The sequence below is a fragment of the Cynoglossus semilaevis genome, chromosome 1, assembly GCF_000523025.1.
Source record: "Cynoglossus semilaevis isolate Cse_v1.0 chromosome 1, Cse_v1.0, whole genome shotgun sequence".
Classification (NCBI taxonomy): Eukaryota; Metazoa; Chordata; class Actinopteri; order Pleuronectiformes; family Cynoglossidae; genus Cynoglossus; species Cynoglossus semilaevis.
Window position 1 is genome coordinate 10,952,733 of NC_024307.1, and position 17,929 is coordinate 10,970,661.

Genomic DNA, 17,929 nt, shown 5'->3' on the forward strand with positions numbered 1-17,929 from the left:
CAAAACCTTCAGTGTCACGGCCACAAAAAACCTTTTGGACACAGCAAACAACATCGCATTCGTCAGAATTAGCACATCTGAGCTCATACCAAAGAATGTCGTGCGGTAACCTTGACCTTTGAACCCCCCAACCACCAAAACCCAATCAATTCATACGAGTCCAAGTGTGTGTTTGTGCCAAAGTTTGGAGGAAAATCCATCCCAGGCATTTCCTGAGTCGTAAAAGAGAGGCTTTCTTAACACAAAAACACCATGTGTATGTGCAGCAAACGCAGCTGTGGATGGATGGAGCACTCGCTCACTTTATTTCTTTAAAAAAAAAAAAAAACCAAACACACTAATCTTACTTTGATGTATCCCATCACCACTTGCAGCCAACGACGGCATCACGTGATGTGTAAAACCTCATCAAATCCAAGAGCGCTGTTTCTTAAACGCAGCACGAACCAACATGTGGAGAGGATTGAGGGTTTTTTTGTTGTTGTTTTTTAAGACCCTCTAGTGTTATGGAGAAGTCTGATTCTATAAAAAATATACACAAAATAGAAACAGCAGGCAAAACAGCCGAGCATGAGCTTAAGTTATGAGGGTGAGAGGGAAATAAAACTATGGCTGCAGGCAGTACTGAAGGGGTCCTGCTGCCCCCCTGCACATGTCTGGGACTGAAGCCTTGAAAGAGCCCTCCCTGGATGTTGTCACGTTCAGAAACATGGTGCTGGTACATTACATTATGTGTGTATTACTTGTAAAACTAGGATTGACTGTTTATCAGAGTATCAACAACTTCCTGTTTATTATTGGCAAAATTAGAGGTCGGAATTAAAGATCTAAAGACTAGATTGACAAAACTGACATTTCTGTGTGAAATCATCTAGGATGGGGTGCTTAACTCCCGGTCTGTGGAACGGCACCGGTTCGTGCGTCATTTGGTACATTTGGTAGAAAATCCTGCAATTCTTAATGCATATTCAAGGCATTGGTTGCAGCAAAAGTCAAATAAGATCGTTTGGGAAGATGAAGAAGAACGTGGGGGTAGATGGAACAGTAGAAACATGGTCAGGACAGCAGTGGGACTGGTCAGTGCCCAGGCCCTGAGTACTATAAAACAGTGAGGGAAGAAGTGCAAAGGAAGAAAAGAAGAGAACAAGGGTGGAGGAAGAAGTTCTCCAGCTGTACCCTGGGCTTCACCAGAGCCAAGAATTTCATCCCTGGAAAAGCTCTTTCTTTCCTTCTGTCTCTCTCTGGAAAATTCTACAAGCGCCATCCAATACACAGCTGCTGTTCACACACTTTCACACAGCCTCACAGATGGAGACAGACACTGTATTCTCTGGAGTTCTGAACACTCTTTTCATCGCCCGCCCCTCTCTGCCGCCCGAAGTGGACCAGTCCTGACAGCAGAGCGGAGCAAGAAGGCCGAACCATGTCAGGAGTGCAGGGATGGTTGGGGTCAGCGAGCAGAGGATGTGGCCTCGCCCCGGAATGCATGGCAGCGGACACGACCAGACATGCAGCGCCTGATTCAGTCACTTCTTCAACTTTTCCTCCTTTTTCCTTTTCTGTCTCTCCTCCTTTATTAACCTTCTATCACTTTGTTTCCACTCAGCTTCTTCCTGCCTTCCTTCTCCTGCCTCCTCATGTCCTACTAAACGAGGGCACCGAGTTTATGATCTAACACTGGGCAGGGCATGCAGCAACAGCCACCTACCCCTGTCTCTCCCTCTCTCCCTCTCGTCCTCTCTCTCTCTCTCTCACACATTCTTAAGTCAAGCACTTAACTGACTTGTGCCAAATGAACCAAACCAATCCTTTCTGCCCTTTTGTTTCAAACAAAAGAACATTTGAGTGGAAAATACTGGAAATAGAAAAGGCCAGGTATGCCACAAGGACACACACACACACACACACAAAATCTGTGCCCAGAGGGGCCACACTACATTACACACCACCTGCATGACCAGTTTTCAACAATCCAGTGGGAGAGAGGACACATTTATGACAAGATTTATGGCACAATTCAAACCAACCACTTTCAGTAACAAGACCATGAGACCTTTGCTCATTGGCCCCACGTCCAGTCCTCATGTAATTCATAATTTACATTTGCTGGTCCGTGGGTCGTTTGGCAGCGGAGTTCACAGTGAAAGAATTAATATTTTACTAAATTTAAACGGAACTCCATTTCCTATCTTCATTTTAATGTTACCCACCCAATAAATTTAAACGGAATTCCAATTTCCTATCTTTATTTTAATGTTACCCACCCAATATTCAAAATAATAGGTATTTGAGACTGACACAATAAAGTCTACAAAATGTTTTATTTTTTTAAAAAATGACCTTTTAAAGGTCCTTCAACAATCAGCATTGTGCTGCTGCTCCGGGGCATCGTCCAATGGCTGTTTGGAAAAAGAAACAGTTGCAGACCGCTGACTTGGACAATGACAGACATCTATAATTTCATGTCGTTATGTTGGTAATGTTTGGCCCACACTGAGGTAGACCTTGTTTATGGCCCCATTTGTAGATAGAGAGAACTATTGTGGATAGTTGTGCATTAAAATTCAATTGAGGTCATAATTGACTGCCACATGATTCCATACAGGTGTCACCTACTACAGTCTCTAAGGCTAAAGAAAAACCACCACCTATGGTTTCTCTGTCAGCAGCAATGACATCCATCATCCCACACACAAATTTCTTAATTAAACCCTTCTGACAGAGGCCTCTATTTGTGCCTCCGTCTCCCCTCCAGCTTGTTTAGTGCCATCTGTCTGGGTGTAAACACAGGCCGCCAGACTTTCCACCATTTTTCTCTCAACTCGCTGTTTCCATTCACATCAAAGGGGGCTCAGAGCATATGAGCACCGGAGCTCCAGCAGAAGGCTGCTAAAAGAGAAGCTCTGTGTGTTTGCGTCCAAGAGGAATATTAGCATCGTCCACCCGACTGAGACGAGCACTGAAGCAGGGAGAAACTGAGACGAAGCGAGACGAATGCAGGGAAAAGGCAAAGGGTAGATAAACAAGGAGAGGGAACGAAAATGCAGAGACAAAAACCCAACGGGGGAAACAAAATACAGAGTGCTTTCTGGGTTCTCTGCATGCCTACTTGCTTCTTTTTTTTTTTAACTGAAGACATATATATCATCACCTTAGGCTGTTTAGATGAAGAATAAGGTGGGAAGTGCAGGGTGTCAACAATTTGGGGGTAGGGATGGGGATTTGAGATAAAGAGAGAAGACGCCGCACACTCTGAGGGGACAGAGAATAACAATGTCAAATACACATGGAGATGGAACAAACAGCACAGCTGCAAGAAGGAACCAAAACAGGCCTTTGCTCATGCTACTGCTCCGCTCTGTCTGAAAGACACACATGCAAAGGAAAAGTTGTCCACAGTTCACTGGGGACACTGGGGACAGTTCTGCAGCTGTGCAACAATCATGTCATCTGCCTGTACGCATCATCACCAGCTGTCGTTTCTGGATGATAGTTTCTACTCTTTTAAATATTTGTAGACTCTTTAGTAGCTGGCGATCGAGGATGAAGGGACTGGACCAGTGGTTCCCAGTCTCTTTTTGCTTGTGACCTCATTTTGACCATCACAAATTTCTGGCAATCATCGGAGCATTCTTTCTAGAATTTGTTTTTAATAATATTTTTGATATACTGTGTTCCAACTGCAGAGTAATCCAGATTAGTGCACAAAGTGACATTTTATTTTCCCTGATCACATGCACAGTTGGGTGCTACTGTAGCACATTAAAGTAGGCACAGTGAAGATTTGAGATAGTATTACAGTGTGTCTTTTTCAGCTTCAGTTGGTCATGTCATTTTTTTTATCAGTTTCTAGACATTTCAGGAGATCCCAAGGTTGAAAAGAAAAACCTGGACCTGACTCTGGTTGTCCATCTGAGCTGCTCCTTCTATGGATGGACGTCGACTGAGAACATCACAGACATGGCTGCACAGCTAGATGTTACTCAGCTGACAATGAAACAGTGAAGCTGTCCTTCATGTTGACCATCACATGTACTACAGTCAAATATTTCAAGGATCTCCAGGACTGCTGCTATCAACCTCCCAAAACCTCCGCTTATTAGTGTCTGCTGAGATAAGAGAGTTCAGAGCTGCTGATGATGTCACGTCCTGCCCGGCAGTGCCCAGCTTCCTGCTGTTCACAACCCCTGCCTCATCATCCCTCATAAAAAGTCCAACAAAGAGCAAGCAACACAGTAAATCAACAGAGCCTCGTAAAACACACACACACACACACACATGAACACACTGACATTCCAGAGCAGGGTGCTCTAACACACCCTCCAGAGTCTTGGCCTTTGATGTGAGTGTGGGAAAGCTCAGGGGAATGGGGGCGAAGGGGGAGACTGGGTTTGAAGAGGGGGAGGGAACAGGAGGGGTGTACATGAGAAGGACATGATGAGGATTAGGGAGGGTCAGATGAACCTGACCCTGCGATCACCCTAGCGGTCAGTGTGTTCAGGGAGGAAACAGGTTTAATGAAGGTTCTCTGATAGAGCAGGGTTAAAGTCCAGGTGACACCCAAGAACCATTAAATATCAGGAGGGAATGTTAAAAAATATAGAGAATAATATGTGAATGAATGTGTTATTGGTGCCACCTGTTGTAAAAAGAAATAAACAAACACAAAATTTAGTACACAAATATATATGGGCTAAATTTTGGTAAATAAAATGGTAAAAGAACGCATGATTTTATATTGATATATTTAATTTTTTTAATTTATTATTTTATTTTACAATGAAGTGTGAGAAATGTTCTCAATTCTCACAAATGTCTGAGCAAAATCAGACCTTTTCATAAACTGGCCAAAATTACTAGAAGGCTTAGTGCTATATAGAAGAAAGAGCAGTTAGAGGATAAAGAAAGGAGGAAAAACCTAATGTGTAAACATAAAGACAAATTATTCTGCTCAGAAATGGTTGAAGGTTAACTAATATATACGCCAAAAGTCTGATCTGTAGCAAACAAGCTGAAAAATACATAAAAGTAGACGCTAGCAAGCTAAAAAAAAAGTAACAAAAAAAGTTAGCTCAAAATAATTAAACTAAGATAATAATGTAAATGTGACGTAAAGCGTCATAGCGTATGTGCCACTATTTCAGTGATAAAAAAAATGGTAACTCTTAAGTTACAAATAAACAATAGAGAGTCAAAACAAATTACAATCTAGCAAAAACAAGCTAGACAAATTCAGCCAACATTAAAGCAAAAAAAAAAGTAAAGTTTTAAAAGTTTTTAAATAATAAAAAAATGGAAATAATGGCAATGCTAACATAATAAAAAAAGACAGAGACGGCAATTAACCTGTCAAAGTGTTTCAACTGGCCTTAAATTAGACTGTAGTCGTGCACCATCAGCTGTCGTCATGCTGACATCTGGAGAATAAAATGAATACATCTCTGTAAATCTTTATTTGGAATAAAAGAGCCTAATTGGAGCTGGTCATTATTAGCAGTAAGGAGGTTAAAGAGCAGCACATAACATCAGTCTAGGCAACACTATAGCTTATTTTTTTAGCACATGTTCTGCTTAATGGTTGAAAAAGGAAGACAAATGCAGAGTGGAGGACCGAGGAGGAGGAGGACTGAGGAGGAAGAGACAGAAGTGAGTGGAGAGAGGACGAGGAGGAAGGAGGCAGAAGTGAGTGGAGGTGGAGGAGACGGGTGGAGGTGGAGGAGACGGGTGGCTGAAAGTTTGCATGAAAGAATCTCAACTAACTTCTCTATCGCTGACTCCAGTCTGCGGGTCGGTTCTGCCTGGCAGAACATCTGTGTGTGTGTGTGTGTGTGTGTATACACGTTTGCATGCATGCACCACGGCGCAGCAGCTAAACAGAGGTTACTTTATATAAAAGCTGCTTCCCGACTGTGCCCTGAGGTCTCTGTAATCTCACTGCCTGTCTCATATACAAGTACGCCATGCAAGCACACACAGACACACACACAGACACACACACACAGAGCTCTGAGGTCTCAGTAATCACACCAAGTCTGTGTCTAAGGAGCGACTCGGTCCGCCTTCAGAGCGAGCTGCCACACTCCACCTCTTATTAAACCCAGTGACCTCCTTCAGAGAAAGACACGGAGGCAGAAGAGAAAACAGTTTGTGTGTGTGTGTGTGTCTGTGTGTGAGAGAGTGTGTGTGTTGCACAGCTATATGACAAATATGTGCATTCAAACATGACCTCCAACTCTCAGACGGCCGGGAAACTGTGTGGCGTTAGAAACAACCAAAAGATAAATACATGAAATCGGTTCATAGAAACAGTGAATATAAACATCAACACAGCTTTGAAATGAGCCAGGTTCTTAGATTTTAAAGACTGGGGAACAGCACTAAAATGTGTTTCCACATTAATGATCAAAACATTTTGTTACAGACCATAACCATAACCTCTGAAAACCTTTGAGCCAATCACAGTAAACCAATACACCTGCCTTCAAAAGTCAATGACTCTGACTAACCTGAAGATGAAACTCAACTGCAGTACTATTCACTCAGCTTTTACTGACCTCAATCTTGCAACAAAACTAAAGAGATCGGATTGTTGAGCTGTATCAACCTGACAAAGGTATTTACTAAGACATTAAAGGTACAGTAGGAAACACTGAAGACCAGCAGAAACTCTGGGTGACATTCACAGCAGCATGATAACAGAAAAAACCTGAATGTTCTCCCAAAGGATTTGAGCAAAAAAAAAAAAAAATTATTTTATCAACCCTCATAAACCACTCTTGTCTTTGCACCAGTCAGAGATGTATATCAAAGTTAACTTCAGCTGAAACTATCACACTATCCATCCATCCATCCATTCATCCATCAAATCGTGAAATTCTGACTAATATCTCAGCTAGTAGGGGTTTCTGGGGCAATCCCTCTGATTTCAGGGGGGAAATTGAATTGCATGGCAGCAGAGAGAGAGAGGCGGGCTGTAATTAGCTACAACATTAGATCATGGGGTGTTGATGGTGGCGGAGATTTTTTTTTTTTTTTTTTTTTTACCAAAGGAGAGTGAGTGTCTGAGCCAAAATTGCACTCTCCCCTCCTTCAGTGAGAGGGCAGAGATAGAAGGCGAGAGTGAGATAGGGAAGAAAACAAAGGCCCCCTTTCAAAGTTCTGACTAACAGCTTATTCTCCTGCTGCTGCCGCTGCTGACATCATCAAAGTGAGACGTGATTCCACAAGAGTTGGGGGAATTCCCCACGCTAATGCCACTGCCACATTTGGTCTTTTGAAGAGCTTCTAAGTAGCTCAGATTTTCAGAAGTTTTCCTGAACTGATAACAGATGCTGGGGAACGAATTAGACATGCCTCAATTTCACTCCCTTAATATCAACCACGCACATATAAAAAGTTGACCAATCAGGATGGCTCTAACACAGCAAGGGGCGCTCAGCTTTCTGTTAAATAAATATTAAAAAATATATTGTGAAATTTATACAGTTATTATCATTTTATTTGCTGAAGTGTGCTGGAATCCTTGGATCTTTGTGAGCAGGTCATTTAAAAAAGGCAAACTTAGAAGCTGGGCTTCTGCACAATAAACAGTTTATAAACCATTTTGTTTACACACGTCTTGACAGATGTAGCATAGTTATTCTGTATTTACCAGTGAACCTAACTGTGGACAACCTAAAGTCTGCGTTGGATGTATATATATCGCCTGTTGTGTGCTTTTATTTTGAAAATTCACATTACAACTGCCCATCACGCCTTTGGGTTTGTAGGGAACTAAAACTAAAAGAAAACTTCAGAATAGAACTGCTTTCCACGTCAATCCAGTGGCACATGAATGCACCATTGTGCTTTGTCAAGCTTAGCATTAGGTAATACCTAATTACACACAATAAGTAGGCAGTATGATATTCCCTCTGTGGCTTATCAGTGCTAATTATTCTTATAAAATAAATTTAATCAAGCAGAGTACACTAGCTTATTAAAGTGCAGAGGCCTCACACAGAGAGACAGAACGCCCTGTGTAGCTGAGAAAGTATTACATGACGAGGAACAACAACTTTGTGTTTATAATATCAAACGGGACCACTGACCCTGGATGCATTGCAGTGAGCCGTCCTCTGCCCGGATAGTGAATGTCTCCCCTGGATTCACCTGCACCAGGATCACCTGGACCCAAACAAAGAACACAGGGTTAGCAAATATTAAAAACAGAAGGATAGAAAACCATAAACTACTGCAGTTTCACAACAAAACAGATGCTGTGGAGAGAAGTCGACATTCTCGCAGTGGTAATGTTACACATAAAAGTAGGTCAAATGAATGAGGTGTTAGGTAAGCGAATGTGGACTGATGGCTGCCGCCTCTCACACGTACACATTTCTCCAAACAGTGTGCAGTAAATCTGTAACGTGTTAGCTAAACAAGATAAAATTAAACTTAATTAAAGTCAAACCCACACAGACGACATGTGTGTGCAACAAACACAGCATTTACCCTCAACCCTTCAACCCAGAAGTAGTTCAGGCAGCATGCCTTAGCCTGTTAGCGAGCTCTCACAGTCCAACACTACGTAACCTACGGCTTCATGTTCTTCTCTTTAAATAAAACTGCTTAACTGTTACATAACTAAAATGTATAGCAGATATGAAATATAAACCAAGGGGTGAAGTTGTTAGCCCCTGCTAATGAGCATTAGCAGCCTAAGGCTCACTGTACATATGAAAGTACTTCAACAGATGTTGGCTACAGTCTGCTATATGTTCCAATTACCTAATAACTTGTTAGCTGTTAGCAAGTCAGCAAGCAGTGAACATCAAGGGTCACATAAAATGTCTAAAATGTCGCTTCACCATGGTACCTTTTGCTACATCAGCATCATAGCTGCTAGCTCTAAAACAATGTTATCAAACCAAATTTTGCTAAAGGTCGTTCATTTATTCACATAAATAAATCACACCAAATGTCCAGCATCTAAATCAAACATTACCATAGTGAGATCTGTTATATTAATCAGGTGTTTCTAGCTAACCTGGTAATAGCAACTGGGAACTGAAAATCTCCTCACAACAACAGGCCAAACATAAACTTATTGCCTGTTTATGACAGTTTAATCACATTTCTGTAAAATATGATGTGTTATATGTGTTTGTAAACACAGAAGAACTACAAACCGTGTATGTAACAGTTTTAAACTCATGTCTTCTAATGAGGTAACAGAGGCTTCACAAACACACCAACGTCACCACCTGTTGATTTGAAAAACAACCAGTCTGGCAATTAATGGATCCTGCAAAAGTTATTGTTGACATCTACTGTGATGACCGGTTGAAGTACTAAGCTACGACAACAGAGTACATGCACAGCAGACCAACACACACAAATAAAACACAGCGTGGGTTCAGGTTTTCTGCAGAACGTGCCTAGAGGAAGCACGGCAGGCGGCTTACCATCATATTATCCGCATTCAGATTGTTGAGAGTGTACACGTGGCTGTAGACATGGAACAGGTGACCCTCCATAGCACACACATATACATGTACTCATGCAGAGATGCATGCATGCACGCGCAGCCCGGTCTAAGCTCTACAGGTGTGTCGTCGTAAAATCCTCATACTGTGCTGTTCTGCTGTGAGAGTCACAGTGTCCTCCCATCTCAGCCCTAACCTGCTCCCCTCTCTCTCTCTCTCTCTCTCTCTCTCTCTCTCTCTCTCACATACACACACAGAGACAATTACACACTTCCTGCTGTCTACTGCAGCGGCTGCTGTTGCCATGGGAACGTCAGCATAGTACAGGGCGACCCATGTTTCCTATAGAGAAGAAAACCCCCCACATCAGGAGCTGAGGGTGTGTGCAGTGACTGTGCACTTCTGTGAATTATATATAACACTACTGTACATACAACGAGACCGTACGGATGCACCAAGGTGGTGAAGGTGTGGTGGCAGAGATGGTTTGTGAAAGTTACCACCCAAACAGTGGGTTGGGTCATTGAGCGTGTGTATGTATGTATGTATGTATGTATGTATGTATGTATGTATGTATGTATGTATGTATGTATGTATGTATGTATGTATGTATGTATGTATGTATGGGTCATTGAGCGTGTGTATGTATGTATGTATGTATGTATGTATGTATGTATGTATGTACCCTGAAGTGTGAGAGTGGCTTTGTTCCACTTGGGCCTAGTGCACGTTGGTGTGTAGGTCCTATAAACAATTACTAAGCAGGTTTAAAGTCAGACGTACCTCGGATGAAACAGAAAAACAGCTGGAACCAACAAGCAGACCCAGCTTTGAATGGAGGCTGCTGATTGGTTGTCTTAACTATAAATTGATGTTGGGACATTGGCTTCTCCTGTGACCCACTTTTTGGGTCATTTAGAGCAGCTGACTCTCTGTGTAGCCAAAGCAAAGACTAATCATGGCCACATTCATGTACGTGTAGTGCAATCACTGAATCCAGAATGTTCCACGGATGCATTGGTTTAAAGGGTGAGAAGCTAAACTACTAGACAGCAACTATTTTGTATTTAGTATTGGTAATTTTTGGACTATTTTGTAATTTGTATTGGGATTTTTTAAATTTTTTTTTTTTTTTTTTGGGAACTCCACTGACCTATAAAACATTCCGTTATCAGTTGTCCTTATTTGAATAGTGTAGCAGACTGACAATCACATGCACTCATCTGTAGACAGTAGACAGACAAAACACACAGGTCCAGAGACGTAGGCAGGTTGACACAGACACTCAGTCAAGCATCCAGACACACACACACACACACACACACACACACACACACAGAGTCAAATCTATATAATCATCAGTCTCTATCTCTGCTCCCACACTCGGAACCAAGTTTAAACTGCAGGGTGTTACAATAAAAAGAGCTCCCTAACTGCAGTGTATTACGGCCAAAACCTTCCCTAAGTGTTATGTGTCACGGCCAAAACACTCCCACCAACCATGCTTCCTCTCTGCAGCGAGGGAACGGGCCATGACAATTCATCGCCATCATCACGTCTCATCCTAATCTTCCAAAGGCACAAAATACATGTGTGAAAAAAGGATTAAACCCAGATCGTGTTGCTGTTGTTTTTAACATTATGTTTATCCCTTCCTCTGGCCTCTGCAGAGGACAGCTGGGGTTTTGTACTTTGAAAGTAATCCATTTGGCTCCACAGTATCTGATGAGATCAGTGAGACACAGATAAGAAGTACAATTCTGATCCAAAGTTATTCTAACAAAAGTAAAGGCCTGCCATAGATCAATGCAACTGATTGACATCTAAATATACATTGATACAACGTTTTGCCATGCAGAGAAAGTGTTAGGTAAAACACAAAATGTGTTAGCTATAGTTTATGTTTTAACTGTATTCCCAAACACGCCAGAGGTAAAACTACGAGGCAGATTAAAGTATATGAACGAAACTTGGTCAAATCCACTGGCAAAATGAGCTGAAAGAAATAATAATAATAATGAAGACAAAAAAATTCATTTTTTAAGTCAAATCTACTTGACTTGAGTGAGATCAAAATAGGCCAAGTTACCTAAATATACACCAAAACTAAAACGCTGTTCATAAGTGAGCTCTAAAATATCGACTTTGTGGTTAAATAACACAGCTGAGCTACATCTTCTACTGTACTTTCACTGATATCAACATGATAATCCTGATCTTACTCAACGTAAGCTAAAATGCTAGCAGCTAAGCTAAAATGCAAAAAAAAATATTAGAAAATTAGCTCAAAATGATTGCTATAATTTCACATTGGCAAAAGATTTGCACACAACAAAATTAGACAAAATATAAAAAAATGACTTGTGGGTAAATCAGTGTCTTACAATAATACAGCACAAATAAAGAGACGGACGGTCGGAAAGTAGTTAACAGGCAAATAGCTTAGTGTTTCTCAGAATTGACCAACATACGATAAATATATTATATAACACAAAAACAGCCTCGGTGTGTGTATGTGTGTGTGTATGTGTGTGTGATTTCGTGTGAATCTTTCCTATGCAAATACACCTGTACACAAACAATAGACGAGCTTGTTTCTATGTTGTAAATGTGTGCGTGTGCGTGTGTGCGTGTGCGTGTGGTTACCTGCTGTGCCGCATCATCGTTAACCATGTGAGGCAGAAGGGGGACCTCCCCATTCAGGAGAGGGGGCGGAGCCAAGTCCAGTGGAATCTGGTCTGTCATCATCATTGTGACGTACATTCATGGAGAAATTCACTGAACTGCCCTACCTGGGAAAGTACAGAGACAGAGAGACAGAGAGACAGAGAAAAGACACGTGTTGAGTGCTGAAGTGTCAACTATTACTGTCACGTTTATGCAATAAAGCTGCCGGAGCTGATTAAAGGAGCAAAGAACTGTGAAAATGATTGGCAATTATTTTCTCTCCTTAGACTATTCAATTCGAATTTACTTGCGAATGTCGCACGTCTATAAACGATGGCACAACTGGGAACTGGTTTTCAAAGAGCAAACAGACAGAGCTACAAGGAGAAACTAAAATCTGACCTTTGCACCTCTGAAATAAAAGTGTGATTGGTCAAAGTGATCACACTGTAGGGAGTTCCATCAGCATCAGAGCGCTCGCTCGCTCACCCCCCCCCCATGTATGAACATTTGGTCAACTCAAGCTAAAAATAAAACTCATGGAACTTTCTTCTGAAGCCAACCCAGAGAAAGTCCAACCTCTTCCACTTCACACTGTGACATCACAAAGAAGGAAGTTGAATGAACGAAAATTCCATGTTAGTGTTTCATTGCGTCAGAAGAGGAACGTATGAGGAAAGTCCACAGGTTCAAACAAAGGTCTGGTTTTAGGAACTGACAACATGTTGAGTGTCTCTCAGGTTTGACAGGTTTTATAATCCAGTCTGTCTCTCACCACTTTATTTGATCGTGTGGTTTTTATTTCTAAAAAATTAACCATTTTAAAATCAGAGTTGCCTTCAATTTTTTTAACCAAACTTTAAAGGACAACAGTTAGAATTACTGTAGCTTTCGATGTACCAATATTTTTGTTTTTTTTCTTGCAACTGAAAGATGATTTGGGAGGAACTAGATTTCGGTCCATAGACGTGACAAAACAGCAGGTCATAACCTGAAACCAAAGACGCCTCAAAGAAGTTCTCTGACATTCACACCATTTACATAGAAGATACTTCAAAAAATACTTTTATTATTTCAATGAAAAGTATTTTTAAATGGACTTTTTTTGACCTATTTTCTTGTGTTTTAAAAGAAAACAAAAGCATCAAAATATACAATAGAAAGGAGCAGACAACCAGGAAGAAAAGGTAGACTGAGGAACTGAGGTCAGACACATCAAGTCCAATCATGCCACCCTGAGGGGAAACCAAAACAGATTAAAGGGGGAGAAAAACGCAGGCATTAGAGAAACTCAAAGCTCTTCACCGTCAACAATAGTCCTGGTAAATACAAGAGGGATTATGAAGAAGATCCTGTTTGAAGGATTAATAAGAAAAAGAAATGGCGAATGAATCAGGTCTTAGTTTAATATGTGAATTGGGATTAACTGCACCTGCCGTAAGCTTTGAGCACAGAACACAAAGCAGATACGTTTTCCATAGTGCAGAGAACAGGAAGTCTCCTCAGGTCCTCTGAGGTCAAGTGTGTGGAGAAAAACCCAGAGCTAAATCTGGAGACGGTTTCTGTGCCTTCATAAAAAGGAGTGAAACAAAAGTGCAAATGTTTCCCCCTTTGTCTTTAAAGCTGCACTAAGACTCGGAACAATCTTCAGTAAATGACGGGAACACACACATCTGAAGGTTGTAAACAACAGAAGAATAAATAGGTCGTAAAGTTCAAGGACAGATGTTAAAGTATCCAAATGGGTCAGATTTGATTCACTTTTGATAACAACTTAAGATTTTTGTCTCCCGCATCAACAGCTATTAAATACAGAGCTGCAAAGAAGGGGCTGATGCTCAGGTGAGTTCAGTCAAAACCTGGCCTGAAAGTGAGGGGCGGGGTCACCTCTCTGAGTTTAAGGAAGTTTACTGGAGATACGAAGCAAAGGTTTTGCATATGTTTAACTAATGGGAGTTGCAGAAGTTCGTGGTACCACAAAGGACCACTGCAGAAGAAGTTCTAGGGCTCTGGGGAAAAAAAAAAAAAAATCCCACGAGTGTCCAGTGATCATCACTGAATAGTCAAATGGTCAGACAATTTCCTCTAGGCCAGTTGTTCTCAAACTTTTTTATACTCTGTACCAGCATGGTGACCAACATTTATAAATGTATATAAATATGTTTATGTTCAAACCACTAGAGAGTGATAAAGATGTTTATGTTCAAACCACTAGAGAGTGCTCTAGTACGCGTACCACGGTTTGAGAACCACCGCTCTAGGCCATTTAACAAATTCTTTGCAAAGCTAATAATTTTTCCCCAACTCTTCTTTGAGTTTTTTGACTGGCACGTTCAGACCTGAAAAGATCCAATACTAACACTTGGATGTTGTATCAAAGTGTTCTTACTGTCAGTGTCAACAATGTTTTGTTGTAAAAATACAGTGTAACTACAGCGGGTCGGAGGATGTCAGCTGAAAAGGAAGAGTCGCTCTTTAATCCCTCAGATTGTTGCCTTCATGCAGGCCCAGGAATGCGGCCACATGCTTCCGCCAACCACCTCCAAATGTGGTTTTTGTGATTGTATCCGAGGACGGGTTTCAGGACCCATTTGGAACCAGCAGACCTGTACTTAGGGGCTGTCCACATGTGATCAGATGACTCAAGGCGGATGTTAATGCCAGGTCTTAACAGGGTCTAAATATACACAGTCCGGTCTGAATGTTCTCCAAGTGAACATATACACACACACACACACACACACACACACTAACAAGCATGTATGCACACATGTGCAAATACACAGGGATTTATAGCCTGAGGGCAGATTACTGCATGATGTAAGCATTTTTAATTCACTGCTGCTGAATGAAGTCACCGCTGAAGAGCCGTCACTGCACACATTAACACACACACACACACACACACACACGCAGCATGATAGCAGCCATGAGGAATGTAGGTATTAAGTGCGAGAAATCAATCTGATGTCTACGAGGTAATACTGTATGTGTACGCTCACTCACTCACACACACACACACACGGACACACACACACTGGCTCTAAAAACAGCTGTGTGTCGTTGTGTGACTTCTCTTTCAGCTGCTTGTCTTCAAGCGCTGACGAGGTCTTTGAAAGGGTTAGTGGAACACACAGCTGTGGCTCGTACTGTTGTAACATAAACACCCACACACCATCATCACCATCATCACCATCATCACCGTCATCACCATCATCACCATCATCACCATCATCGTCTTCTTGTGTCTTTTTGACTACATCTCCTCTGTTTGAAGTGGAGACGTTCTTCTCTTTGTCGGCCTAAAACCTCTATTTCTTTCTGTCCACCTGGTCATCCTGTGATAAACATACACACATACACACACTCTGGTTTTCATGACTTGTGAGGACGGACACTAGACACACTGCAGTCCCTCAGCCCTAACCTTAACCATGAACCGATTCTAATCAGCTTTCTTGCTAACAGCAAAACAGGTCTTTAGCTTTTAAATATATATATATATACACACACATACAGTATATATATATATATATATATATATATATTATGTATATATATATATATATATATATATATTATGTATATATATATATATATATATATATATATATATATATAACCCTAAATAAAATATAAATTCTGTTCTGTTGCATAGTGTTGTTTCCTGACAGAAGTCCTGTGAGGTTAGGCTAACCTGGGATGTGACCATCACGTTCCAGAAGTAACTTAAGATGGACTTGGAATAACTTGATATCTATTTAATAGAGTTCTCATGTTTTTTATTGTGACGTTTGAAATATTAAGTTTACCCAAAATAAAGTGTTATCAAACCATCAGCATATTTGTGGTTCAAATTGCTTTTGTTCGTAGAAACGTAACACTTGAATTTCAGGTCTCCACCCCTGCAATGAAATTTAGGTGAAGTGACGCTCTCAGCACTGTGAAATGCCATGGAAATATCGTATTCCATCAGTTGCTTCTGATCTGATTCATCATTTTTTTAGATTTCTTTTTACAGATTTTATCATCAAAAAATATACTTTCCATTGTTTCATTAAAAGAAGACATATTTTAATTTATATTCTTTTTAACCTATATATCTGTGCTGCCCAATCCTCTAACATATAATCATCTATTATCACTCTGTAAGACGGCACATACAGCGAGGGTAATTCCAAAAACAGCAAACTAGTCCCTTGAATCATTTACGAGCTACTTATACTTGTAGATAAAGACAAATTAAGTTATATCCATCTTCCTGTTGCATGGTTACATAATTTCCTGGCAACAACATCCTCTAAATTTGAACACTTAACTGTCCACTACAATTTGGAGCAACTGATGCATGAAATTGCATAGAGCAGTAGCAGCTTGGAGAAAAAAAGAAAATTTGTCTAGAATCATACCGACTACATATCTTTGTGTTTGGATCCCTGTCAAAGCCACACAAAGTTATTTCTCAGACATTCATTAAAACAATAGTAGCAAAAATTATAGCAAAGAATAAAAAGTTTTAAATATACATAAAAAATACATCAAATTTAGCCAAAAGTGCAGGAAAGAAATACATAATGGTGATTATAAAAGCAGCTAAACGTTAGCCATAGCAAATGTAAAATATTAACAAGTTAAACAGGAAATAACCCAGAAAGAAACAACTACTACAACTCACCAGTGTGACCAAACAACTACACCAAACAAGCTAAGCAACAATTCAACAGTTTACTAAAGCCCAGCAATAATAAGCTAGAGCTACAAAGAAAAATGCTAGCTGAAAGCTAACCCAGAAATAGCCAGAAAATAGCTTAGAAGATATTAAAGGAACAGGCAATACTTTACCCAGAAAACACACGTGAGGCAGTAATTAAAAACTAATAAATATACTACTGTTTAAAAAATAAATAATAATAATAATTAACTAATAAAAACTTCAGTCCTTAAAGGCAACAGTTGGAAGCCATTTTCTAGCAGTTAGTTGCAATTTGTTGTTTAAACCTCTTTGAAGGCACTGAATAGAAATCCAAGCAAGGAAACATGAAGAGAGGTTTGTCCTCACGGCCAGGCCCTGATGTAGAGAAGAACGTTGTTTAGATGATCACTGACGTCCACAGCTGTTCTCTGTGGTGGATTATGGAGTTCCTACAGGACTGAATGTTCATATCTGGGAGGTTCAAGGTATGAATGAATGAATAATGGCCTTCCTTTTCCAGTGGAATCATTAACAGATGGATGCTGCTGTTGACAGCATCAGACACCACACACACACACACACACACACACACGCACACACAGCGGTTTCCGTTTCCCAGTGGAATGTGGGAGGAATAAGGTGTCGATTCCCAGCAGGGATAAAGTGTTAAATTGAAAATTCCACTTTGAATCCGCCAACAATCGGCCACTTGTCCTACTGCAGGACTGTTTTTCGTGTGTGTAACGAGTGGGCGCCCATCCATATGTGTGTGTGTCCATATGAACGCGCTGGTGTGTCACAGTGTGATAAGTGCTTGTTCGACATAAACTTAAACAGACACACATGCAGATGTAGGACTTTCTTTCTTTCAATCGCACGCACACACACAGACACACACACACACACACACACACACACTCCCAGATATGCAGCGGCAGCTCAGACATCATCATCACGACACTCATTACTCATACAGTCATTCATCATTCACACACACCCGAAGACTCTGGTGTGTCCATCCTGATGAAGCATAATGGATATTCACAGCCTCCTAACAGACTGTCTGAGCTGCTTCCAGTCCACTGGAAACCACCACCCATAC

General features: G+C 40.9%; 1 protein-coding gene across 1 annotated transcript in view; it reads right to left on the bottom strand.

Moving 5' to 3' along the window:
- Positions 1-17,929, bottom strand: part of fndc3ba (fibronectin type III domain containing 3Ba) — a 105,920-nt gene that overhangs the window by 62,823 nt on the left and 25,168 nt on the right. Inside the window, exons 2-3 of the mRNA XM_008310320.3 lie at positions 12,114-12,259; positions 8,091-8,166 (exon numbers count right to left, since the gene is read on the bottom strand). Coding sequence (XP_008308542.1) covers positions 8,091-8,166; positions 12,114-12,230 — 193 coding nt within the window. The 5' untranslated portion in view covers positions 12,231-12,259. The remainder of the gene's footprint in view (positions 1-8,090; positions 8,167-12,113; positions 12,260-17,929) is intronic.